Source organism: Dama dama, chromosome 12 (assembly GCF_033118175.1).
Source record: "Dama dama isolate Ldn47 chromosome 12, ASM3311817v1, whole genome shotgun sequence".
NCBI classification, from domain to species: domain Eukaryota; kingdom Metazoa; phylum Chordata; class Mammalia; order Artiodactyla; family Cervidae; genus Dama; species Dama dama.
This window is the reverse complement of record NC_083692.1, coordinates 35,564,262-35,590,202: the sequence shown is the minus strand read 5'-3', so window position 1 is coordinate 35,590,202 and position 25,941 is coordinate 35,564,262. Positions and strand designations below refer to the sequence as shown.

The 25,941-nt window shown below is 35.8% G+C and overlaps 1 protein-coding gene, 1 long non-coding RNA gene and 1 other non-coding gene across 3 annotated transcripts in view; 2 read left to right on the top strand and 1 right to left on the bottom strand.

Moving 5' to 3' along the window:
• LOC133066196 (uncharacterized) overlaps window positions 1-10,807 on the top strand; it is a 44,075-nt gene extending 33,268 nt beyond the window's left edge. Inside the window, exon 4 of the long non-coding RNA XR_009695102.1 lies at window positions 7,626-10,807. This is a non-coding gene — a long non-coding RNA (uncharacterized LOC133066196). The remainder of the gene's footprint in view (window positions 1-7,625) is intronic.
• WDHD1 (WD repeat and HMG-box DNA binding protein 1) overlaps window positions 1-25,941 on the bottom strand; it is a 59,038-nt gene that overhangs the window by 9,288 nt on the left and 23,809 nt on the right. The window contains exons 12-24 of the mRNA XM_061157008.1: window positions 19,093-19,277; window positions 17,575-17,759; window positions 14,503-14,744; window positions 12,817-12,954; window positions 11,100-11,256; window positions 7,377-7,491; window positions 6,351-6,482; window positions 4,049-4,272; window positions 3,837-3,955; window positions 3,597-3,653; window positions 1,596-1,639; window positions 992-1,162; window positions 19-149 (exon numbers count right to left, since the gene is read on the bottom strand). Coding sequence (XP_061012991.1) covers window positions 19-149; window positions 992-1,162; window positions 1,596-1,639; window positions 3,597-3,653; window positions 3,837-3,955; window positions 4,049-4,272; window positions 6,351-6,482; window positions 7,377-7,491; window positions 11,100-11,256; window positions 12,817-12,954; window positions 14,503-14,744; window positions 17,575-17,759; window positions 19,093-19,277 — 1,900 coding nt within the window. The remainder of the gene's footprint in view (window positions 1-18; window positions 150-991; window positions 1,163-1,595; window positions 1,640-3,596; window positions 3,654-3,836; window positions 3,956-4,048; window positions 4,273-6,350; window positions 6,483-7,376; window positions 7,492-11,099; window positions 11,257-12,816; window positions 12,955-14,502; window positions 14,745-17,574; window positions 17,760-19,092; window positions 19,278-25,941) is intronic.
• On the top strand, window positions 8,619-8,725 carry LOC133067487 (U6 spliceosomal RNA). Its single transcript, XR_009695279.1, has one exon. It is a non-coding gene; the product is annotated as a U6 spliceosomal RNA (small nuclear RNA).

Here is a 25,941-nt window from a genome sequence, read left to right as displayed (position 1 = left end):
ATTTCTCTATGTACTGACCTTTGGTTTTCAGTGTTTTGAGGACACACAGCTGGGGTTTCAGATGATGAATTTTTAGGATTTTCTTCTTTTACTTCCTCAGTCCTATCAGCTTGGGAAGTTCTTTTCTGGAAAAAGGATGCTGCAGATGCCTGTGAAAACAAACACATGAATACTGCAACAAAATCTAGCATGATTCTATACATTATGAGCAAATTTGGAAAAATGTGGAAAAATATCTATTATTACTTAGAATTCTTACACTAACATGTTAAGTCTTAAGGTTTTCTGTTGAAAGTAAATATTTATACACATGCATACAAAACTTCCAAAAAACTATACCTCAAATTAGCTTACCTACTTTACTGATGACAAACCTGGGATGAAATTACCAAAACTAGGACAAAATCTGGGAGGAAAACTCAGAAAACAACACGAAAGACAGGGCCAGCTACTAAGCTAGCTATCATTAAACAGGGACAGGCATCAGAACCATCTGGGAAATGAAAAGAATATAGACAGATGCCTGAGTCCTTGTCCTGGGTCTATATATTAATAGTAATACAATCATGGAAGTGACATCTCATCACATTGTCATATTGTCACATTGTCATAGTTACTGGGTAATCCCATCACACATGAGGGGAGCGGCTGCACAAGGTCATGAGGACCAGGAGGCAGGAATGATTGGGGCTCTCTGAGTCTCTTCTAAACAAATGCTAATACACATGGCTTTCAAAAATCACTGGCTTAACTGGGAGCATTTTTAATACTTTCTTACATATGTGGCAGCTGTATAATATGATTTAAAGTATTAATACTTTAAAAAAGTGATTCCAAAGCAAAACAAGAATTGAGAACCACTGCTCTCACTACACTATACAGCTATAACAACCGGAGCCTCCTGTCTCATACCTGACAAAGTGAACAAAACTAAAGTAAGACAAACAGACCACGAGCTGTTTACTGTAGATGGGGGCAGTTGAAATCATACCTGCTTAGATTTTGGCTTTGGAATCAAGGGCTTTATAACTGGAGACTTTTCATTATCTGTAGCTCGATTAAGTGCAGTAGATTTCTTGGATGATTTGTTCATACTGTCTAAAATATTAGTTGAACGTCCTGAATTCACTGAAATGGCTGGCTCTTTGAAATTGCCTGATACCTAAAGAGCAAACCAGTATTAGCATTTCATAAAGCTTAAAGAAGAAAAAAAATCCCAAGAGATTTGTTTTTCCTTTAAATTTCTATTAAGTTTGCATTGTAGTCTAACCTTTGGAACAGAATACATTTGGTATAATCCAAATTAAGACTGATGCACATATTCCCAAATACCACATCCCCAAGAAAAATAGGGAGTACCTTTCAAAACTGTAGGTTCTTAGGAGATATGTAGAAAATAAAATTCTTAGTCCAAGTATGAACAGTGCTTCTTTCATTTTCCTTTTAAAATATTTACTTACTTAAATATTTTAAAATTTAATCTGTTGCAGTCTTTAATGCCTCTAAGTCTGGGGAGGGTCATCTGGTAGTTTGGAAATATCTCTCTACATGGAAATGTATCTAAGTAATAGAAACCATCACTGGAAAGAGTTTACCTTGAAGGGGTTTATTCGTCCTTGGCTGCTAGAGGTAACTGCACCTTTCATAAGAAAGAAACCCTCACTTAATAGTTGTAAAACTCAGAAGACTTTTGACTTCTACAATAATAATGAATATTTTAATCTGTATTATATGAAAACACTGTACTTTGCCATTTTAAAACTATTAATAACTATGTGTGACCTCCTTCCTACTGTTAAGATGAAATAAAAGCTATTAGATGATGAGAGCTATCCCAAGTTGCCACTAAGCAATATATTAACACAAACACAGTATGTAGAGATCTACTCTTTTCTCACATTACCAGGGAAGAATGGTGTCTTATTTTAGCTAGTTAATAATTCCTCTACAAGTGCTCTAGATTCCACCCCTCCTGCTTTTCAAGAAACTGGATCAATGGCTAAATGCATCATCTTTGACTTTTCCTTCTTTATTGGCTCCTTAAGTTTCCTAACTTAAAGAAACAAACAGAAAACGAACACATTCTCTGCCACACACACCCCTCACCCCTCATATAATTTTCTCTGACATCCCCTAAACAGTCAAATTTCTCAAGAGTTGTCTACACAGCTATTCCCATTCCCTCACTATTTGTATGCTCCTCCAACCACAACATGGCTTCTAGCCCTACCGTCCTGCAGGATCTATTCTTGCTAAGAACTCAATAAACTCTATGTAGCCCAAACTGGTGGATCTTTTTCAGCCAACACCTTATTTGACCTCTCAACAGCATTCCACACAGCTGAGGGTTCCTTTCTTTTTGAGAGTATCTCCCCATTGACTTCTGAGATAATGCATTCTCTGGCTTACCTCCTTCCTCTCTGTTCTCATTTTCTTTTGATGATTCCTCCTCCTCCTCTTCCTCTACCTGAGGTTTAAATGTTGGGGCTTCCCTAAGCCTAAGCTCATTTTTCTCCTCACTTTGATCCTCCCCAGTGCTCACTTACACATACCTATGGTTTAAATTGCTATACTCATGTCAACAATCTTAACTTCTATATCTGCATCCCAGAGATACTACTTTCCCGAACTCTTGACCCAAACAGCCCACAGTAATTTCATTCTCCTCCTATCTAAAGATACATTTCCCTACTCCTGACTCAGTAAATGGCACCATCACTCACTCAAGTACTCAAGTCAGAAACTGATAGCCATTCTCCACACCCTGAACTTCCATACCCTCTACATTATCTTCAGAAATGTCTCTTCAGTTCCTCCCTTTCTTCATCAATCACCACCACCCCAGTCTAGGTCACTATTCAGTCTCACTTGGGACCACACCAGTAGTCTCCTTATACACAACCCTCCTCTGCACATGTGCCATACCATGCTCCTGATTAAAACCTGCAACAGCCTCCCAGCACCCTCAAAATAAAGATCAAAATCCTTACCATGGCCTACATGGATCTGCATGGTTTGGTTCCTGTTCACTGCTCCAAAACCATCCAGCACCAATTTCTCTTTGCCCCCTGTCTTATATGAATCACTCTTCAATCTTCATACATGCTGTTCCTTAAGCCCACATGATTCTCTTCTGCTCCCATCTACCTTTGCCTGACTGCCTCATTCCTCTTTAGATCTCTGCTTTAAACATTCCATGAGGCCTTCCTTGGGGTCCCAACTATCCCCTACCACTGACTAGATTACAGTCATCTGTTATATGCCCTTTTAATAATCTGTACACATGCAAAAGCATATTTTCAAAATCAGAATAATATATGTATATACTTTTAAAAGCCAACTGGTATAAGGTTTATGCAGGGATCAAATATGCATATCCACTTGACTTCTGTATCTTCCCTCTAGTCAAATATCTGACACACAACAGGCATTTAGTAAGTATCTGTTAAATGAACACAGTTTCACTAACATTTCTGATTGAAAATAACAACTACAACAAAATAGGCCCTGAAGAGTAAGGGATATTTGAGTAGATGTATCACTTTAAGGACTACTTCAAAATTTCCTTGATATTAACAAAATCAAAAATGTCTTACCTGACTTAATAGCTGGCATATCAGAGGAATCTGTACTTTTGAAAAATGGGTTTTCTCCTATAGCATAATTAAAACAATACAGTGTAAATGGGAATATAAAGGAATCCTCTGTAATCAACAATCAGACAAAAAGACACCTTGAAAACGTATGGGTATTCAATTTCCCTCAGCCAAGTAAAATGAGGGAAGTCACACACATGACACTTATCATCTTTAAACTGTCTTAAAAATTTATTTTACCATGTTTGTGTATTTTTGGTCTTTCTTCTGTATCATCAGCTTCTCCATTATCCTCTGTATCTTCTTCAACTTGATTTCTGAGCCTTGGCTGACTCCACTCTGTAGAAGTATTACTATAACTAAAAAGTAGTAATATTATTCAGTAAAGAGCAATGAAAAGACCAAGTCAATATTTCAGGATGGTAAAACTCAAACAACTGAATATTTCTTACCCAGCATTCAACTTTTTCCTGAAATCCTCTTCTTCCTCTTCCTCTTCCTCAGCTTGGGTGGCTGCCAATTCTGCTGCCTTCTCTACAGCCAGGTCACTAAGTCTTTGGGCCAATATTAATCTCCGAGAACGAGAAGCATACTTAATGGCTAAATTCACAGCATTTTGAGTCATTAGACCAGCAAGTTCCACACAACGAAATTCCCGCTCCAGTTTACAGGAAAGCTAAAAGAAAAAAGGGCGGGCGGGGGTGGGGGGGTGATGGTGGAAATCAAATTATGTTAAGTAAAACTTTTTGAAAAATAAAAGAAAGATACTACTAGTAGAACAGAGAAAACAGTTTTCTTGAGACTGTATCTCTGATTTTAAGATGCACATTTTTACACATTTTAATATCTCTTGAAGTTGGAAGCATCTTACAATTGATGGTGAGTCAGTTAATTGGCAGCATTTTTTCCTAAGTGACTTTTACAATCAATAATGAAATATGACATAACATTTCAAATTATAAATTGCAAGAAGAGTAAGAGATTTATTTAAAATTTAAAAATGGTTTTCCTAAATTTGTTTTCCTGCCCATTCCGCCACTTATAGTCACCAAATAGGGTAGCAAATTGAAAGAAAGAATAGATTGTAAATGATTTATTTGTTATTACTTTGTCCAGAAGTGGCACACAAAAGCTACTAAGCGAATCTGGGTGGACAAGTAGATTTACCCATTAGCTTTCTAAGTATGATTGTCTATGATCTCTAACTACTAGAAACAGTTATACAATTTCTAAATTAGCAAATAACCTCCTTTTTCTTGCTATATTTTTTATACTCGCAATATAAAATGGAACACTTATTTATCATCTCTCACAGAACACGGACTTTCTTCTGGTATAAATTTTGACAACTCAAGGTGAGGCAACTGAAGTATTTACAACATGAGGAAAATGAATACTTTGAAGACAACTAAAAGTCTCACAACTCATGGAAGTATTATTTTGTTACTTAGACATGTCAAATCTGATTCATTAGCACAGACGCTTTAGATATTTACTTGCACATCCTTCTCAAGTTTTCCAGAATCACTTATCTATAAATAGTACCTCTCAGTCTGGGTGGTACGCTACCTCAGGAGGCATTTGGAAATGAAAGTAGTATAGTTTCCTAGTAACTAGGTGGAACTATGGGCATGTGCCAGGGGACAGGAATACTAAAGAACTGACAGAGTGCTATGACCACCCTGCTGAGGAACACTGTACTCCAGGGTAAAAGCTCCTCTAGGACTAAAGCATGAATAACTCAAACAGGTTTCCTTACCTGTGTTATAGGAAAAAAAAAAGGTTACTAGTTCATGGTGGTATACAAATGGGACTTTGTAAATGGAACAAAACTTTCTCTACAGTAAACTGATTAAATTTCTTTAATACTAAACTCAAGGCCGTGTTGCATAGAGGTGACAGTAGTGAATACCACCTTTTGGAGACTGAAGTTACAAACAGTTCTATGGACTTAGATATCACTTTTCCCTCAGAACTCTTTTTTTCTCAACTTTAAAATGAAACAAAAAGTCTGGGCCGTTGACTCTCTGAGGAAATACTGAGGTCTCCTGTGTATTAGACACTATCAGTGCCCGATAAATGGCAGAGAACAAGACATGGTCACGGCCCTCAAGGGGCTTACAGTCTAGTGCAAGATGAGCAGAGAAGAAATTACATTATATTCCTCTTCATAAACCAACCTGGAACGAGAACACAAACTAAAGAACTTTATCTTTCAAAAAGTTACTTTATCTTTAAAGATAAATGTACTTAAATATCCAGGATACAAAACGTGATCACTGGCTACAAACTTTTACCACACACAATTGCCTAAGAGGATAACAGAAGACAGGCATTCTAAAAGCCTGATCAAAGTTCTTTAGACTGCTCATTCAGCCTTGGAGATCTAAAAGTCTACACTCAAACTTTATCTGTTGCATATGATTAAGAGCAGGAGCTGAGCCAGTTCTCAAACTTTATGAACAAGCATCCAAATTACCTACAAGGCCTGTTACAATACAGACCAGTGGGCAAAAATAAAAAGGGAGGCAGCACCAAAACAGTTTATTTCTTCCTGTGTTCTGAGATACAACGTAATATCTTAAATATTCTAACTGCAACATCAACTGGGAAACTGGTATTTTTAAGGGAGAAAAATACCAATACCACCAGATACAGCTTAAGAATTCTAGGTTGTGGAACCTGCTAATTCACATATCATTAAGAAATTCAACCTAGAGAAAAAAATTTCCCCACTGTCTTTATTTTACTCACCGCAAGCATTTTCATTAAAAGTTCCTGTTGTTCTTTTGTTGCTTGATTTTTAGTGCTCTCTTCATATTCATAACCATTTTTTGCTAAATAATCAAGGTGGTTGTGAAATATAACTGAACGCCAATACTGTTCCTGCAAAAGTGGAACAACTGCTTAGAGTCAACTATCAGCTGACTATCAGGCAAGAGTTAAAGATTTACTGTATGATAGCAGTTTCTGAATAAAATATTTTCTGAAACATTCCTTTCTACAGTTTATTTTGCAATTCAAATTATTATGTAATACTATGGTTTGACTTTATCTTCTATACTTAAAAAAAAAAAAACACGGGGTGGAATACAGAGGCTCTTGAACAATGTAGCAGGCAAAAGCACCTACCCTCTGTGGAGTTGAAAATCTGCATGTAATTTATAGTCAGCCCTCCTTATATGCTGTTGCTCCATAATCGGAGGTTCAATATCCTCAGATTCAACCAACCTTGGATCATGTAGTACTGTAGTATTTACTATTGAAAAAACCCATGTACAAATGGACCCCCACAGTTCAAGCCCATGTTCTTCAAGGGTCAACTGCAAAGCATTTTAAAGATTCTTAGTTATCACAGTTAATGCTCAGAGAACTTGGTAAACTAGATTTGTATAAGATGATTTGTTTCTTGTTTAGAATAACTAATTGCAAGATATCAATGACACAGGGCTAGGACTAAAATGAGGCAAGCCTGGTGCCTAGGGTACAAAATTCAAGGAGGCACATCCTCTCAACAACTTGTCCAAGCCTGAGAGTGAGTGCCTTACCTAGTGAGGCCCTAATGGTCATACCCATTTACCTCTTGGACAAAGTCCCTGGAAGCAGGGATGGCAACTGGGTACCCTGGGGTTCACAAGACCTCCTCCCTCCCAGCTACTGCTATTATTTAATTATAAAGTAAGAAATACAGAACAAAAGTCATCAGAATAAGTTTAAATGCCTGTGTTATAGGCAGGTAGCATCAAATTGAGTGTCAAGGTAAGATTTGTGCATACATACCTCCATCTGTCCTTTCTCTGTGGCAGTCTGACAGTAAGGAAGCTTAAAGGACAAAACAGCTACAGCAGGGCGTGGAAGAGTGGGAGGAAATCGAGAACCTTTGCAAGGAATACACCTGTCAGAAAAGAAAGAGTCTCCCCATAAAAACTTTTCAAAAATATCATAAGAACTGCTACATTATAAATATTCCAAAAGTTAGTAACTTGGAATAACATTATTCCAAATTTCTCTTTTAAAAAACTACTTTAGGGAACTTCACTGGAAAAGACCCTGATGCTGGGAAAGACTGAAGGCAGGAGGAGAAGGGGACAACAGGATGAAACGGTCAGATGGCATCACTGACTCCAATGGACATGAGTTTGAGCGAGCTCCAGGAGATGGTGAAGGACAGGAAAGGCTGGTGTCCTACAGGGGGTTGCAAAGAGTCAGACACAACTGAGGGACTGAACAACAACCGGTGGTCCAGTGGCTAAAACTCTGTGCTCCCAATGCATGGATTCAATCCCTGGTCAGGGAATTAGACCCCACATGCTGCCACTAATCCTGCATAATGCAAAGAAGTCTGAAGATCACATGTGCCATAATTAAGAGTTGACATCACGAAATAAATAAATAAATATTATAATAAACAAAAAAATACTTCAGGCCTGATTAACTATAAAAACTATCGCTCTACATATTTCAATTGCTGCAAAAATCCCTCCCCACATCAGCTTTACTAAATGAACAATCACTAAGTGAAAGAAATCAGCTCCTTTCAGATTTTCCTTAGCAAAATGCCCACTTTCAAAATATAGAAACTGTGGCATAAATACTTGTCACAGGATCCATATTATAAAACAGATTACCCTAAGATAAAAAGGTGATAAAGCATATTCACTTTCATTCTTCAGTTTGGAAATACTTGGTACTATGGGTAGAAAGTGTCATATAAGAGAAAAAGATGATGAAATGTCCAGTACAGGTTAAGTGTCTATTATTAGAGATGAGTGACAGTGAAGCAGGAGATGCACTAGCATTACCAAACAGCCACAGTGTCTGTCTATCTGCTCTGCTACGCCTTATATGTTAACAGTTCAGCTGGCAAGGACTCTTCTGACTAGATATGTAAGGCACTCATATATGCCCATCAGGATGAGTTCTTATGTAATTTATGAATTAAAAAATATTCATTCATCATAGTGATTTATATATGTAGAATACTCTTGTAATGTGTGCACTCCAAATTATAAGAAAAACATAGTGCTCGCTTCGGCGGCACATATACTAAAATTGGAACGACACAGAGAAGATTAGCATGGCCCCTGCGCAAGGATCACACGCAAATTCGTGAAGTGTTCCATATTTTTTCACCAGCCCAGGTTGGATGCATGAGACAAGTGCTCAGGCCTGGTGCACTGGGAAGACCCAGAGGGAGCGGGTGGATCAGGATGGGGAATACATGTAAATCCATGGCTAATTCAAGTCAATGTATGACAAAAACCACTACAATATTGTAAAGTAATTAGCCTCCAACTAATAAAAATAAATGGAAAAACATAACTGCACACTCTAAGTACCATACACAAATATTCTAATGCTCATGAAGTTATTTAAAAAACTAGTACCTTGTTCTATACTTACCAAAAGCCATCCCATTTATTTAAAATACAGCCTTTTAATCAGGGCTTTAAGTCATGACTTTCTTGAAGGGAAATACTAAGTAAAAATTAGGGCTTTGGGTTTAAATTTTTTTCATAAATATCTTCTAATATTATCAAATATCCAGTAGGGTAGTTAAAAAATCAATAAGTAGCAATACCCAGGAATATTTTTCAAACTACATAGTGCCCCTGTCCCCGTAAGATTTAAATACTCCTTTTTCTTCTTTTTGTGACTATACAATTAAAACAAATGTTTTTAGAGTTCCAATATTTTTTATCATAAATCTCATTTTCTTTATTCTTCCTCCTCTTTCATAATTTCATATAAATCAGTGGTTTTCACCACACAGGTGAAATGTATCAGGTGGCAATGTGAATACTTAGGGTCTGAAAATCTCTTGTAGCAATTCTATTATGCACCCATACACAAAACCATTTTAGTCGTGCAAAATGGAAGACAGAATATTTGCATTGAGAAAGAACAAGTCCAACTACATAAATATATAATGTACATTAACAAAATTAGGAGGAACATGGGGAATAATCTTAATTGCCTTAACACTCTTTTCTCTACAAAGTGACAGACTCTCTTGTTTAAAAACACTTTACAACTTTAATACTTCATTGATTTAGTCATAGTAAGCAATTATCATAAAGAAAAACTGATTAGGATTTTACTAATAGTTTCTTTAAAACCACATTTACATTAAAGTAGAGCACCAATTCACATTTCTTATCCTTTTCTTAACTTTAAAGACTTGAAATAAAAAGATCTTTTCTCTGTTAGATATCTCTTTCATGGAAGAAAAGGAAAAAACAAACTCAACTAACTGCTGCCTTGATGGGTTCTGCCTACAATGAATGAGTTTCCTAGAAACTGTGGCTAACTCAATAAGAATAAAATATGAAAAAATAAACCACACTTACCAAGGAACAAAATTATTTCAATTTCTTTTCAAATAAGTCAAAACTTTGTTCTCTTATATTAAACAGTTGAAAAACATCAACCTGGAGAAAACTGGGGGCGATGTCCAGACTAAGTTTCCAAAAGTCAGTGAGTTCGCTTGTCTTCTGTGTTGTAAGGGACTCTTCGCTTTGGAGGCGATTTAACTCATTTAGAACATAGACTCAGGAGAAGATAATGATTTTACCAGCCAACCCTTCAAGGGAGCTGGCATATTTATCTTCATGGGGCACAGAACATACAGTCAGTACTTTTTTTTTTTTTTTTTACAGTCAGTACTTTTAACATATGTTTGTTAAATGAACACAACTTGCAGAAAAAAGTTTTATGTCCAAGTGCATTAAAAAGAGGTAAATACTCAACACAATACTGAATAGAGATAATATGTACTGAAAATTCAACACTTGCAGTCAAGGACTAAATTTCTACTAGCCCACACCCTGTAACAATGTTACAGTGCTGTTGTTTCACCAGGCTCTTCTGTCCATGGGATTTCCCAGGCAAGAATACTGGAATAAGTTGCCATTTCCTTCTCTAGCGGATCTTCCCAACCCAGGGATCAAACCCGAGTCTCCTGCATTACATGCAGATTCTTTATCACTGAGCCTCCTGGGAATCCCTTATAACAATAATTAAGTCAAAAACCTCAAAAAGTAACTAAATTACATACTCAATTCTAAATCAAGGTTTAAAATAAAAGGCTGTAAGAAAACATGAAATGCCATATTTACCCAGAAATCCCCTCTCTCTGGGGGAAATGACGCTAGTCACGCTAATAAACTTAGTTTCTCTTTTTTTTTTTTTTTTTTTTTGGCTGAGTGATATGGCTTGGCTTGCAGGATCTTAGCTCCCTGACCTAAGGTTGAACCTGTGTCCCCTGCACTGGGAGCTCAGAGTCTTAACCACTGACCACCAGGGAAGTCCCTTCGTTTCTATTTTGTTCAATAAGCTCTAAGTCAAGCAATTGGTTGAAAACTTCATAGTGAATATAAAGAAATTCTTAATTTACTGACTAGGGAAAACAAATAAATGAACTAAGTTGACAGGATAGGCACAATACAAAGAATTTCAAAGTACTTTTAAAAAGAGTCAACTAAGCATTTTCTAATAGCCCACCTCAGTTGCTGGGGATTTTCATGGATACCAACCACCCAGTAGTGATCAGATTTTCCTTTACAGTGTTCTCTTGTGTTACATACAGGAGTCCATGTATTACCAAGTCCTCTGTTAAGCATTCGAACAATGCCTTCTGAATCCACATAACATGGGGTACCTATATATCAACAGAAAAACAAATCACCTGAAATCATATCTATGTATTTGTTAAATAAATCTTTTTCTCAAAAACACTGTGTGTTCACTGTGTGAACCTTCAATTCAAAACAAAAACAAACACCCACTCCAAAAAAACCAAAAGGGAAAATAATCCAAGATTATTTCCCATAACATTTCATTAACCACAGAGTAAGACTTAACTGAACACAAAAGGAAAAAAAATCTGCAAGTGATATGACTAAAATTTAGAGGGGGAAAAAAAAAAACCCTGATGAATTCAGTGAAAACTACGCCACCTGCTGGAATACAGCAGTTTTTTTTAAAAGTCAATTTCAGGAAAGAAGTTAAAACTTGAATCTGATTCCTTAGTCAAGAGAGACTTGGAAAAATGAGCAAAACCTGATGCAAGGTGATGATATAGAGAAATGTGTCTTTAGTATTCTTCCTCCCCCTCTCTCCTGGTCTCCTCACTGTTCTGTTCCCAACAGCTCCCCACTGCTCTGTTCCTAAACTTACCTAGGGAACAAGTAAGCATCCCTGTTTCCCCACCTACTCTGCCCCCATTTCAGGCAATGCATGGTAAATTTCCCAATTATCCTTTTTTTAATCTGAGACTTCACACCCCTCTTACTAGCAGTTTCCTCAGGATCTAGATCTGATAGGTAATGGAAGAAAAAAAAACAAACTGATAAGAATGGAAGTTATTAATGGTCACATTATTAAAGCATAAGTGACTAATATCTCAACAGAAAACACATTCAGAAATGGTTGGATTTTTAAAAACAAACTGGAGTTTCCAATGATGAATCACCAAGAATAAAAATATTTAAGCCAGAAGACAGGGTTAACAGGTGCCTTAAAATAAGGCATACCTTAGTGTCCTTCAAACATCTGTCATAACCCACTACTGAGTCTGCAACAGGACACTGTTCAGTAGAAATATGTGAGCCACAAATATAATTTTTAATTTCTTAGTGCCACATGAGAAAAGGTGGACAAAGTGAAGGTAATTTTAATAATATATGTTATTAAATCTAATATCCAATACTATAATTTTAACATGTAATCAACATAAAAGAATTACTGAAATTTTTTACATCCTTTTTTTCATACTAAGTCTTCCAAATTTGGGAAGTATTTTATAGTTATAGCACATCTCAACTCAGATTAGACACTTTTCAAGTGCTCAGCAGCCACATTTGGCTGGTGGTTACTGTAGTGAACAATGCAGCAATAGAAAATTCCTGATTTTCACATAGACTCTGCTAGAAAAGCCAAAACTTGAACAGGTACTTGTATCTCCTCTTTGCTAGCTAATAAACTTTCAGGAAAATTTATTTCCCTCTTAGTTAAATTTTCTAATCAGAAGACATCTTGTACATAAAACAGTGGCTACCTTGCCTGGAAATCCTAGTTTTCAGTTCTGTTAACATATTAAAATAAAGAAATTTAAACATAAAATACAGACAAGTTCTCTTTAAACAAATTAATTAGAAATAAAATAATGAAACAATTTTCTTCTTGAAAAATATCTTTAATACAAATAAATTTATCTTGCCTTCAGCTGAAAATCCAACCCATACAAGGTAGGATTTCCTTGTAAGAGGAAGAGGATCACCATGCAAAATTTGTTTTTTCTTCTTCCCTAGCTCTAGCAGTTGAACTCCAAGGCACTGATCCCCATCAAATCCTGTACCTAGTGAGAAAATGTAAATATAAGTCAGGTATCAAAGGTTATTTAGCTATAATGCTAAATTATAGTTAAAATAATTAATCTAAATTATTTTCTGTGAATTTAGGTTATTTTGTGATAAATTCCTAGATTAATTAGCAGTACTTTTTATAGATAATCTATTTATCTGAGGCACCAATCAGGGATGAGACCAGTATGTTACATAAACTAGAACTTTATATAAAGTGGTAATGTATGTGGTAATACTCAAGAATTGAGATTTATAAGTGGTAATTCTCAAGAATATAACTGTAAATATTCAAAAGGTGGTAATTCTTAAGAATATAACTGTAATACTCAAAAAGTATTTACAGAGAGCTTTCTTTGTACCAGGTACCGAGGCCACAATGTAAACAAGACAAAGTCAGTGTTCTCATGAAATTCATATTCAGGTAGGAGAGGAAAAACTAATTTAAAAAAGAAAGAAAATACTAAGTGTCATCATTGAGGATTAAAATACTAGTGTGATACAGAGGGTCAGACCGAATGGCTACTTTAAATTGGACAAAGGTGGCCTTTGGAAAAAGTGAAATTTAAACTAAGATATGATTTGCAAGTTGGAGCTGGCCATCCAAATGGTAAGAGAAGGAGCACTATAGTAGATAGGGGACAGTTCATGAAAAGGGCCTAATGGAACAAATATGGTGATTCTGAAGAACACAAAGAAGTCAGTAGGGCCAGAATCACTGACAAGAGAAAACGTAGGAAGAAATGAGGCTGAAGAGGCAGGCAAAGGTCAGATCATGTAGGACTTTGCCACTTGTGACAAGTTTGAGTTTTATTCTAAAGCAACAGAAAATCATCAGAGGAATCTGTGGAGAGGAGGGAAGTGACTGGATTCATGTTTTTAAAAAATTACCAGTAAGAATTAAAGATGAGAAGCTAGTTAGAAGGTTATTGTAACACCTAAGAGACGATGTCTCATTTGGACTGAGGTTTTAGTTTAGGTTTTAGTTTAGTTTAGTTTAGGTTTTAGTTTAGGTTTAGGAGATGTGGAATGTCTTGTATGCACTGACATGATGATATGACTTTGCTGACACAAGTGATGCTAGGGGTGTGAGGGAAGAGAATAATCAGAGATAACTCTTACATTTCTGCCTTGAGTAGCTAGATTGGTAGTACGCCATTTATCAAGATCAAAAAACAAAGCAGCAAGTTCGGAGGGGAAAAAAAAAGCCCAGAAGCTTTACTGTGACCAAGTTAAGTTTGAGGCACATATCAAAACTCTACATAGAGATTTCAAGTCGACAATTGGATATGTAAGTCTAGAGATACAAGAAGGGAGTAGGGTTGATGATACTAACTTACAAGTCATGAACACATAGATGTACTAAAGCCATGGGTCTTAATGAGATAACCCAGGGTAGTTTCTCAAACTGTATTTTTTGACTTGTGAGTCATAAAATCAATCCAGATCAGTAACCTATTAAAACCAGTCTTAGCACAATGATGGGTACTGAAGACAGAATATGAAGAATACAAAAGAATATAAAATACTAGAAAAAAATCTACCTCTGTGATAAACAATGACAAGCTGTTCTCCATGTCCAGCCATTGACACAATAGGCCCAGGGAGACTGAAGACCTCTTTTTGAACACCTCCAATGGTAAACAAGCGAAGAAGCAAGGAGCTAGTGGCAGCAGCAGCCCATCCCTGACCAAGACAGATGGCTTCAATATCTTCATTTGGAGGCATGTCTACTATCCACTCTTTGCTTGAATCCCAAGAACTAAGATGCAGGCAGTGAAGCTTGCTAAAAATTAAAACAAGACAAAAACAATCAAACTTTCACATTTGATATTATATATATATAAAACTGATGATACTCAAACAAAATCAAGTAACAAAACAAAGTCAAATAGTTTATTTTTCTAGTATAACAAATAAAACAAAATCAAATAGTTTATTTTTGATAAGCTAACAATAACAAAATAAAATAGTTTATTTTTCTATTATACACAAATAACGGCATCTTTATATGCCATATAAAAAACACACAAAAAAGGCTGTTTATAAATAAAATGGCTTTAATAAAGTAATTATGAAATATCCTTAAAATGTACTATGCTAAAACTATTAACAGTCATGTTATTAAAGAATATTTAAAGATACAGGAAAATGCTCACAACATGTTGAATGGAAAAAAACCCAGGATAAAATCAGCAGAACATGATCCAAGGTTACACACACACACAAAAATCATGACCATATTTTTAAAAAGAAAAGAAGCATCAAAATGATCGGCAAGAGTCCTCTCACTGCCAAAGACAAAAACAAAACCTTTAATATGGGAGAATAAAGAGAAAAAGAAAAAAAAAACTTAAATATTATCACACCAGCGAGATTACCAACCACTGCTAACAATTTGATTTGTGCTTCCAGTCTTTTTAGTTTTGCATCTATATATACATGTAAGTTGTTATGAAACTTAAACAGAATGTAGATGTCACAGTATTTAGAATCAGAGGCAATACTGATTTCCTGAATAGTAATTTTAAATTCAAATTTAAAATAAAGGGGGATGAGCATTATTCCCTGGCAGACCAGTGGTTAGGACCCCTTGCTTTCACTGCCAAGGGTGTGGGTTCAATCCCAGATCAAGGAACTAAGATGCCACACGCCACACAGGCATAGCCAAAAAAATTAACCTAAGTAAATCAGAAAAAGACAAAATACCATATAATATCACTTATATGTGGAATCTAAAATATGACAGAAATGAGGTGAGGGGTCAGTCACTTAGCCGTGTCCGACTCTGTGACTCCATGGACTGCAGCCCAACAGGTTCCTCTGTCCATGGAATTCTCCAGGCAAGAATACTGGAGTGGGAAGCCCTGATAAAAATGAACATATCTACAAAACAGAAACAGACTCACAGACATAGAGAACAGACTTGTAGTTGCCAAGTGGGGAGGGGGGAAAGGAGTTCAGAATTAGCAGATGCAAACTAATGTATATATAGGGTGGGTAACCAAGTTCCTACCGTATAGCAGAGGGCACTATATTCAATATCCAGTGATAAACTATAATGGAAAAGAATATGTATGTACAACTAAATCACTGCTATGCAGCAGAAATTAATGCAGCATTGTAATCAACTATGCTTCAATAAAATACTAAAAAATTAAAAACAAAATAAAAGGATAATATTGTCTAAGACTGTGAAATAATATATCTAGGAAAACAAGAAGAAGAACAATCATCAATCAGGAAATCATAACAATCCTAACAATCTGAAATCAAAATTGCACATGGGGCCAAGGGGGAAGGAAGAACTGCGGGGGGAGCAGGGAGGGGATGGATTGTGAGTCTGGGGTTAGCAGTTGCAAACTAGTATATATATAGGACTGGATGAACAATGAGGTCCAAATGAATAGCACAGGGAACTATATTCAATATTCTATGATAAACCATAATGGAAAGAATATAAAAAAGAATGCATATATAACTGAATCACTTTGCTATACAGCAGAAACACAATACTGTAAAACAACTATATTTCAATTAAAAAAAACTGCACATGGAAATAAATGTTTTAATTATGTAAGATATTCTGAGTTAGACACTGAGTCAACAGTGATTTATTTTAGTAAACTGATTTAATTCAAAAATAAAGTACTGAGTTGATTTTACATTGCATAAATTAGGAAATCAATTAAAATATTAAAATGACCCAATCTAGTATTTCTCAGGCTTTAATGCATACTCTTCCACCTGAGGATCTTGTTAAAATGCAGATTCTAACTCAGAAGGTATGGAGTTGGGTCTGGGATTCTGTGTTTTCAACATGCTTCCAGGTGACCATGCCCATAGTCGGTGGACCATACATTGAGCAGCAAGGAGCTAGTGTATCAGTCAGAAGGATTTTAATTTCAAATCACCTGGGAGTTAGTAAAATCTATGATCAAATGTATAATAAGCACCGTGATCAGCTGAAAAAATTAACAGGAGAGGGCAAGCTGGCTGAAATAACAAAGCTGAATAAAATACTTTCTTCTTTTAAAAAAATACAGATTCTGCATCCATTGCTTTTCCAACTTAATTTTCTTGTCTCTATCTACCTACCTACCCTACCTACCTACCTACCTACTAACATATCTAAGAAGTCTGAAGTATATTAAGTCAAAAAGACAAATGTTACTTACAAAACTTTTCAGTGTGTTCCCTCCTCCCTTTCTTAAAAGAGAAGTCGCAAATCTAATCTACAGTGACAAAACCCAGATCAGCAATTGTCCAAGGCTGGAATTAGATTAACTGTTAATTGTTAAAAGTAATTATATTTGAGAGAAGAATTCTTCAGGCAATTTTCATTTTCTAAAAATTCTGTACAACTTAAAACTTGCTTGTTTACAATTAACATGTATATTACTCTTATGAAAGAAGGTGACAATCAGGCAAAATCACACATATGTTCTGAGGTAGTATAGGTGTACTATATTGGCACTAAACTCTTCTTTCTGAAATTCCATACTACAAAAGATTTATAATTTTGTTTTTTGTCTTACAACTTTATGTACTAAATTTCAATATTTGAATCTAACAGTTCAACAGTAATGAAGTTCTCCTAAAAATCTTGAATTTACCTTGCTAGTTCATCAGTGCTTTCACATGCCAACAAAACAGCTTCATGGGAAAGATCTGCTACTGTGTAATTCAAAGTGTTTGATAAGTGTGTTGCATGGTGTATAGAGGTATCATGGAATTCCACATCTATGGCATTGTCTTGCTCATCATTATAGCAGCGAATAATTCCAATAGAGTTCCACACCTACAAACATGTTAAGGTTAAATACAGGTGAGAAAGATTAAAGTTCTTAGAATCAGCAGGCTAAAATACTACAAATTAACAAATAATGTAGTCTGTATGAGGGATTAAGTTATGGAAGCAGCCACTTTCAGGTAACAGTAGTTACTTGAGCATTAGAGCAACAATTACTAACTATTCTTTTCCTCATGAGAAGGTACATACATACTTACTTATTAGAAAATGTAGTATTTTACTTAATATTTTTTAAAGTATATTACTTTCATAAGAAAATATTTTACAATTGGCCTTTGAATAGTTGAACCATTAAATTCCTCAAAAGAAACATTTCAAAAGTTTATTTATTTACAAATATGCTTATAAATGACCACATACTTTTTTGGTCCAACCAACTGGTTTGTAGTCATGGCATAAATATATACATTATAAGGCAGCATAAATTGATACCATTTGAAAACCTGTATTCCATTCATGTACACTACTGGCTCCCCCTAAGCCCTAGTGTTTCCTTTATTCTACCACAAATATAACTATTAATATAAAGTACTTGACAGTACTAGAAAAATTAAGATCTATCACTTGATGATAATTACTGATGAGACAATAAAAAGTTTTTCTTTTTAAATAAAACATCACCTTTAATATTTATCTATAAATTTATGCCAGGAACATACCATTCAAAAAGAACAACTGTCAAAGTCCTCAGTGGAAAAACTCAAGCAGTCAACAAATAAACATATTAAACTTTTTTAGCTCTTAAACTTAAGACAAAAAGTTAATATAGTTGTTTATCCATAAATATATATTGAATGCCTACTGTGCTATACTTAGAACAAAGTGCTATCAATAAACAAAACAGAAAAATCTCTATACTTGTGGAGCAAAAATTCCGGTGGCATGGGTAAAAGGGGCAGACCATTTTTTTACAGTACTTATCATCTGCTGATACTATATTTTACTTTCTAAAAAACACCTTCTAAGTAGTCTTTTAGAATCAGTACAATCTTCTATATAAAACTAACATGAGAAGTAAAAGTTGGAAGCGTAGTCAAGAGATACTGCAAGATATACAGTCACATTTACTTATGTTCATTATATGTCATTTTGTGAAGCAGAATTTTAACTCAATTTTCAAAAATTAGGTTGAAATAAGATTAAAACTGTTTGTTAACCATAAAATAAACCAACCACAAAATTATAAACAACCAAAGTACTCCAGGTCAATTAATGAAGGTTTTTAAAAAATATTTTTGACCAAACAAAATTAACCATAATGAGATAAAATGTTAAAGTGAGATAAAACTACTTTAAAGTTACATGTAGACCTGCAGCTTACCATGAATCTGTGAGTGAGATGCAAGGGTGTAGAACCTGACTGGAATGGCTTTTGCCGGGGAGTTGGCATAGGACCATCATAAAATGGCCTCTGGGATGTTACAACTGGTAGACTGTGCATGCTGCCTCCCTGATCATCTTCCTCTTCTTTGAAAAGACTAGAACCAATTTTTAGCATTGTAACATCTAGAAAACAAAGGATTATAATTAGAGAATCATAAATACCAGCTATCTTGGAAAAGTATTATGAAATCTACTAACGTTGTCCAACCATATTTAATAATACTAACATGCTATTTGCCTCTTTCACTGTGTTAATATCTGTGGTAACAGTTCAAACTTCAGTTAAACTGTTGGTACCTTAGCATGATGTAAGTTAGTGGCACCGATCTATATTAGCAGTTAGTGTACTGTTAACCAATTGCAGTAAAAATAGTAAAAATATTAATTTTATTAAATTCTGAGTTTTGCATAGACTTTTAAAAAATGTTCTCTGTGTTAAAATGGGAAATGTGTATACAGAATTGGGATGACTGTCTCAAAAAAAAAAAAAGCATCTGTTGAGCTGTAAGCTGAACTAATTTTTTCATGTAACAGCATTTTTACCTGAAAGAATGCCAGATAAACTAGTTATACCAACTCAGGAATGTGGTAAACGTCTTCTTAAAAATGAAGTGAGCTGGTCATTTAAGAAAAATAACTGACAGAATTTGTTGTTAACGATAAACTTTGAGCTTTCAAGTGAAAATCAGAATAATGAAAAACCTGTATCTGCCACCATGAACTTGACTGCTCTGTAATATTTAAAAACTTCTGATGAGATTGGTGATGATACTAACAAATATTCTGGATAACGTGCCAGTAATAAGAAGGTCTGCAAAGCTCAATAAACCAGCATTTTCCAAACTACCAATGCATATGTGACAGGATCAAACATGGTAAAAGATCCATTCAGAGCTCAAGTTAGACCAATAGATTTTAACATAATAAGAGAGCTGAAAAGTTCACCAGAAAGTTTTCCGATTCCACATTGCAAGTAATCTTTAAGAAACTATCATTTGCTGCGTTTTGGTAAAGCATCAAAGAGGAATCTCTGTAGCTATTTCAACAGACTATGAAAAATACTTCTCCCTTTTCAAATAATATATTGTGTGAGGCTAAATTTTCTTCACATACTTCAAACAAAACTAATGTATGGCAGTAGACTGAGTCGAGGCATGTGAGGGAATTCAGCTGTCTTCTATGATAAGATTTGCAAAAGGGTAAAGTAACACCACTTTTCTAACTAGTTGTTTTATTTTCATAAAAAGTATTATTTATGTTTACATATAATGAGTTTGTTGTTAAAGTGAATATTTTAAAAATTTCTCAGTTTTAATTTCTAACATAGCAAGTAACAGTAAACGTAACTCGGCAAATGATTTTCTTTGGGATCCTCAAAAAGTTTAAGAATGTAATGAGTTCCTGAGACCAAACATCTGAGGAGTGCTATACTATAAATCCTACATGCTTTAAATGTAGCACAATTTACCATGAACATTGGCATTTTACTTGGTGATGTTCAAATGTGTTCATTTTAGCATATAAGTTGTAATACTCATTTATTTAAAGGTTCTTAATTATAATCTCAATATCTTAAACAGATACCAAACTATTCAGGTCACCTATTTCTTGAGTTAGCTTGGTAGTTTGTGCCTGTCAAAGAAGTGTCCATTTCTGGCTTCCCTGGTGGACCAGTGGTAAAGAATTTGCTTGCTGATGCAGGAGAAACAGGTTCAATCCCTGATCTGGCAAGATCCCACATGCTGCAGGGCAACTAAGCCTATGCACCACAACCATTCAGCCTGTGCTCTAGAGCCCAGGAACTGCAGCTACTGAGCCCACAGGCCTCAACTACCGAAGCCAGCATGCCCTATAGCCCATGCTCTGCAACAAGAGAAGCCACTACAATGAGAAGCCCTGACTGCAACTAGAGAATAGCCCCCACTCACCACAACTAAAGAAAAGCCCTCTCAGCAACAAGACTCAGCATAGCCAAAAACAGGTACAAAAAAAAAAGAATCTGTCCATTTCATCTAAGATGTTGAATTTATAAGCAAAGTTGTTCATAATATTCAGTTACTAAACATTTGTTATTAATAGCAGTGCTATCTTAGAGAAATATAACGTGAGCTACAAATGTAATTTAAGATTTTCTAGCAGCCATATTTTAAATAGTAAAAAGATACAGGTAATTAATTTTGATAACATACTGTACTTAAAATATAATTTCAACAAGTACTCAATGTAAAAAATGGCCAGTTATTTTACATTCTCTTTTTTGTACTGTCTTCAAAATCTTGTCACATTTAATAATCATAACATATCTCAACTAGTCACATTTTCAGTGCTTGATAGCCACAAGGGGCTAATGGCCATCATATTGGGTAGTGAAGGTCTATGGGATACATGATGATGATACCCCTTCATTACTTCTATCACTCATTTGAGTCTTTCTTTCTTGATCAATCAGGATAGAGATTTATCAGTTTTATTGACCTTTTCAAAAAATTAGCTTTTGGTTTAATGCTAGCAAAGTAAAGCTCAAAATCCTTCAAGCTAGACTTGAACAGTACGTGAACTGAGAACCTGCAGATGTACAAACTGGATTTAGAAAAGTCAAAGGAAGCATCACCCTCAATGGTGAAAAATTGAAAGCATTTCCCCTGAAATCAGGAACAAGACAAGGGTGCCCACTCTCACCACTACTATTCAACATAGTGTTGGAAGTTTTGGCCACAGCAATCAGAGCAGAAAAAGAAGTAAAAGGAATCCAGATAGGAAAAGAAGAAGTGAAAATCTCACTGTTTGCAGATGACATGATCCTCTACATAGAAAACCCTAAAGACTCTACCAGAAAATTACTAGAGCTAATCAATGAATATAGTAAAGTTGCAGGATATAAAATTAACACACAGAAATCCCTTGCATTCCTATATACTAACAATGAAAAAACAGAAAGAGAAATTAAGGAAACAATACCATTCACCATTGCAACAAAAAGAATAAAATACTTAGGAGTATATCTACCTAAAGAAACAAAAGACCTATACATAGAAAACTATAAAACACTGATGAAAGAAATCAAAGAGGACACAAACAGATGGAGAAACATACCATGTTCATGGATTGGAAGAATCAATATTGTCAAAATGGCTATTCTACCCAAAGCAATCTATAGATTCAATGCAATCCCTATCAAGCTACCAACGGTATTTTTCACAGAACTAGACCAAATAATTTCACAATTTGTATGGAAATACAAAAAACCTCGAATAGCCAAAGTAATCTTGAGAAAGAAGAATGGAACTGGAGGAATCAACCTGCCTGACTTCAGACTCTACTACAAAGCCACAGTCATCAAGACAGTATGGTACTGGCACAAAGACAGAAATATAGATCAATGGAACAGAATAGAAAGCCCAGAGAGAAATCCACGAACCTATGGACACCTTATCTTTGACAAAGGAGGCAAGGATATACAATGGAAAAAAGACAACCTCTTTAACAAGTGGTGCTGGGAAAACTGGTCAACCACTTGTAAAAGAATGAAACTAGAACACTTTCTAACACCATACACAAAAATAAACTCAAAATGGATTAAAGATCTAAATGTAAGACCAGAAACTATAAAACTCCTAGAGGAGAACATAGGCAAAACACTCTCTGACATAAATCACAGCAAGATCCTCTATGACCCACCTCCCAGAATATTGGAAATAAAAGCAAAACTAAACAAATGGGACCTAATGAAACTTAAAAGCTTTTGCACTACAAAGGAAACTATAAGTAAGGTGAAAAGACAGCCCTCAGATTGGGAGAAAATAATAGCAAATGAAGAAACAGACAAAGGATTAATCTCAAAAATATACAAGCAACTCCTGCAGCTCAATTCCAGAAAAATAAATGACCCAATCAAAAAATGGGCCAAAGAACTAAACAGACATTTCTCCAAAGAAGACATACAGATGGCTAACAAACACATGAAAAGATGCTCAACATCACTCATTATTAGAGAAATGCAAATCAAAACCACAATGAGGTACCATTACATGCCAGTCAGGATGGCTGCTATCCAAAAGTCTACAAGCAATAAATGCTGGAGAGGGTGTGGACAAAAGGGAACCCTCTTACACTGTTGGTGGGAATGCCAACTAGTACAGCCGCTATGGAAAACAGTGTGGAGATTTCTTAAAAAACTGGAAATAGAACTGCCATATGACCCAGCAATCCCACTTCTGGGCATCCACACTGAGGAAACCAGATCTGAAAGAGACACGTGCACCCCAGTGTTCATCGCAACACTGTTTATAATAGCCAGGACATGGAAGCAACCTAGATGCCCATCAGCAGATGAATGGATAAGGAAGCTGTGGTACATATACACCATGGAATATTACTCAGCCATTAAAAAGAATTCATTTGAACCAGTCCTAATGAGATGGATGAAGCTGGAGCCCCTTATACAGAGTGAAGTAAGCCAGAAAGATAAAGAACATTACAGCATACTAACACATATATATGGAATTTAGAAAGATGGTAACGATAACCCTATATGCAAAACAGAAAAAGAGACACAGAAATACAGAACAGACTTTTGAACTCTGTGGGAGAAGGTGAGGGTGGGATATTTCAAAAGAACAGCATGTATACTATCTATGGTGAAACAGATCACCAGCCCAGGTGGGATGCATGAGACAAGTGCTCCGGCCTGGTGCACTGGGAAGACCCAGAGGAATTGGGTGGAGAGGGAGGTGGGAGTGGGGATCGGGATGGGGAATACATGTAAATCCATGGCTGATTCATATCAATGTATGACAAAACCCACTGAAATGTTGTGAAGTGATTGGCCTCCAACTAAAAAAAAAAAAAAAAAAAGAATGGGAAAAAAAAAAAAGAAAAGTCAAAGGAACCAGAGATCAAATTGCCAACATCGGCTGGATCATACAAAAAGCAAGAGAATTCCAAAAAATCTACTTCTGCTTCATTGAGTATGCTAAAGCCTTTGACTGTGAGGATCACAACTAACTGTGGAAAATTCTTAAGAGATGGGAATACCAGACCACCTTAACTCTCTCCTGAGAAACATACATGTGGGTCAAGAAGCAACAGTTAGAACCAGACACAGAACAATGGACTGGTTCCAAATTGGGAAAGGAGTATGTCAAGGCTGTATTTTGTTACTCTGCTTATTTAACTTATATGCAGAGTACATCATGCGAAATGCTGGACTGGAAGAAGCACAAGCTGGAATCAAGATGGCTGGGAGAAATATCAATAACATCAGATATACAGATGACATCACCCTTAAGGCAGCAAGTCAAGTGGAACTAAAGAGCCTCCTGAAGAGAATGAAAAAACTGGCTTAAAACTCAACATTCAAAAAACTTAAGATCATGGCATCTGGTCCCATTACTTCATGGCTACTAGAAGGGCAAAAAGTGGAGGAACAGTGGTAGATTTTATTTTCTTGGGCCCTAAAATCACTGCGGACAGTGACTACAGCCACAAAATGAAAAGAGGCTCGCTTCTTGGAAGAAAAGCTGTAACAAACCTAGACAGCATATTAAAAAGCAGAGACATTACTTTGCTGACAAAGGTGCGTATAGTCAAAGCTATGGTTTTTCCAGTAGTCATGTACAGATGTGTGAGGTGGACCATAAAGAAAGCTAAGTGCCAAAGAATTGATGCTTCCAAATTTTTGGTGCTGGAGAAGACTTCATGACAGTCCCTTGGAGAGCAAGGAAGTCAACACTGACTATTTATTGGAAGGACTATTGCTGAAGCTGAAGCTCCAATACCTTGGCCACCTTATGTGAACCGCCAACTCATTGGAAAAGATCATGATGCTGGGAAAGATTGAGGGCAGGAGAAGAGGGCGACGGAGGATGAGATGGTTAGATGGCATCATCGACTCAATGGTCGAGTTTGAGCAAACTCCAAGAGATAGTGAAGGGCAAGGAAGCCTGGCATGCTGCAGTCCATGAGGTCACAAAGAGTTGGGCACAACTTAGTGCCTGAACAACAACAAATATCTTTTGGTTGTCAACTTCATTGACTTCTACTCTTTAAAAAAAAAATTAACAGCTTTATTGAGATATAACTGACATACCATATAATTGATCCATTTAAAGTGTGTAATTTCATGGTTTTTGGTATATTCACAGAAATGTGCAACCATCAGCAAATTTTAAAATGTTTTCACCACCTCAAAATGAAACCCTGTACCTCTCAGCTATCACTATTTCTCTATTCATCCTTATGCAACCACTTTCTGTCTCCACAGATTTCTCTGTTCTGAACACTTTACATGAATGGAATGATGTAATTTATAGCTTTGTGATTGGCTTCTTTCACTTAGTATAATGTTTTCAAGGTTTATCCATGTTTTAGCCTGCTCTTTATTATTTCCTTCCTTCTGCTTGCTTGGGATTTAATTTCCTCTTTTTCTAGATTGCTAAAGCAGAAGCTTTAGATCATTTTTTTTTTAGGATGAAATCTTTTTCAACATATGTATTTAATAGTATAACAACAACAACAAAAAAATAGCATAACAACATTTTACCAACTCAATCATCAGTTCAGTTCAGTTGCTCAGTCGTATCCGACTCTGTGACCCCATGTACTGCAGCACGCCAGGACCCCTCCCTGTCCATCACCAACTCCCAGAATTTATTCAAACTCATGTCCATTGCGTCGGTGATGCCATCCAACCATCTCATCCTCTGTCGTCCCCTTCTCCTCCTGCCTTCAATCTTTTCCAGCATCAGGGTCTTTTCAAATAAGTCAGTTCTTTGCATCAAGTGGCCAA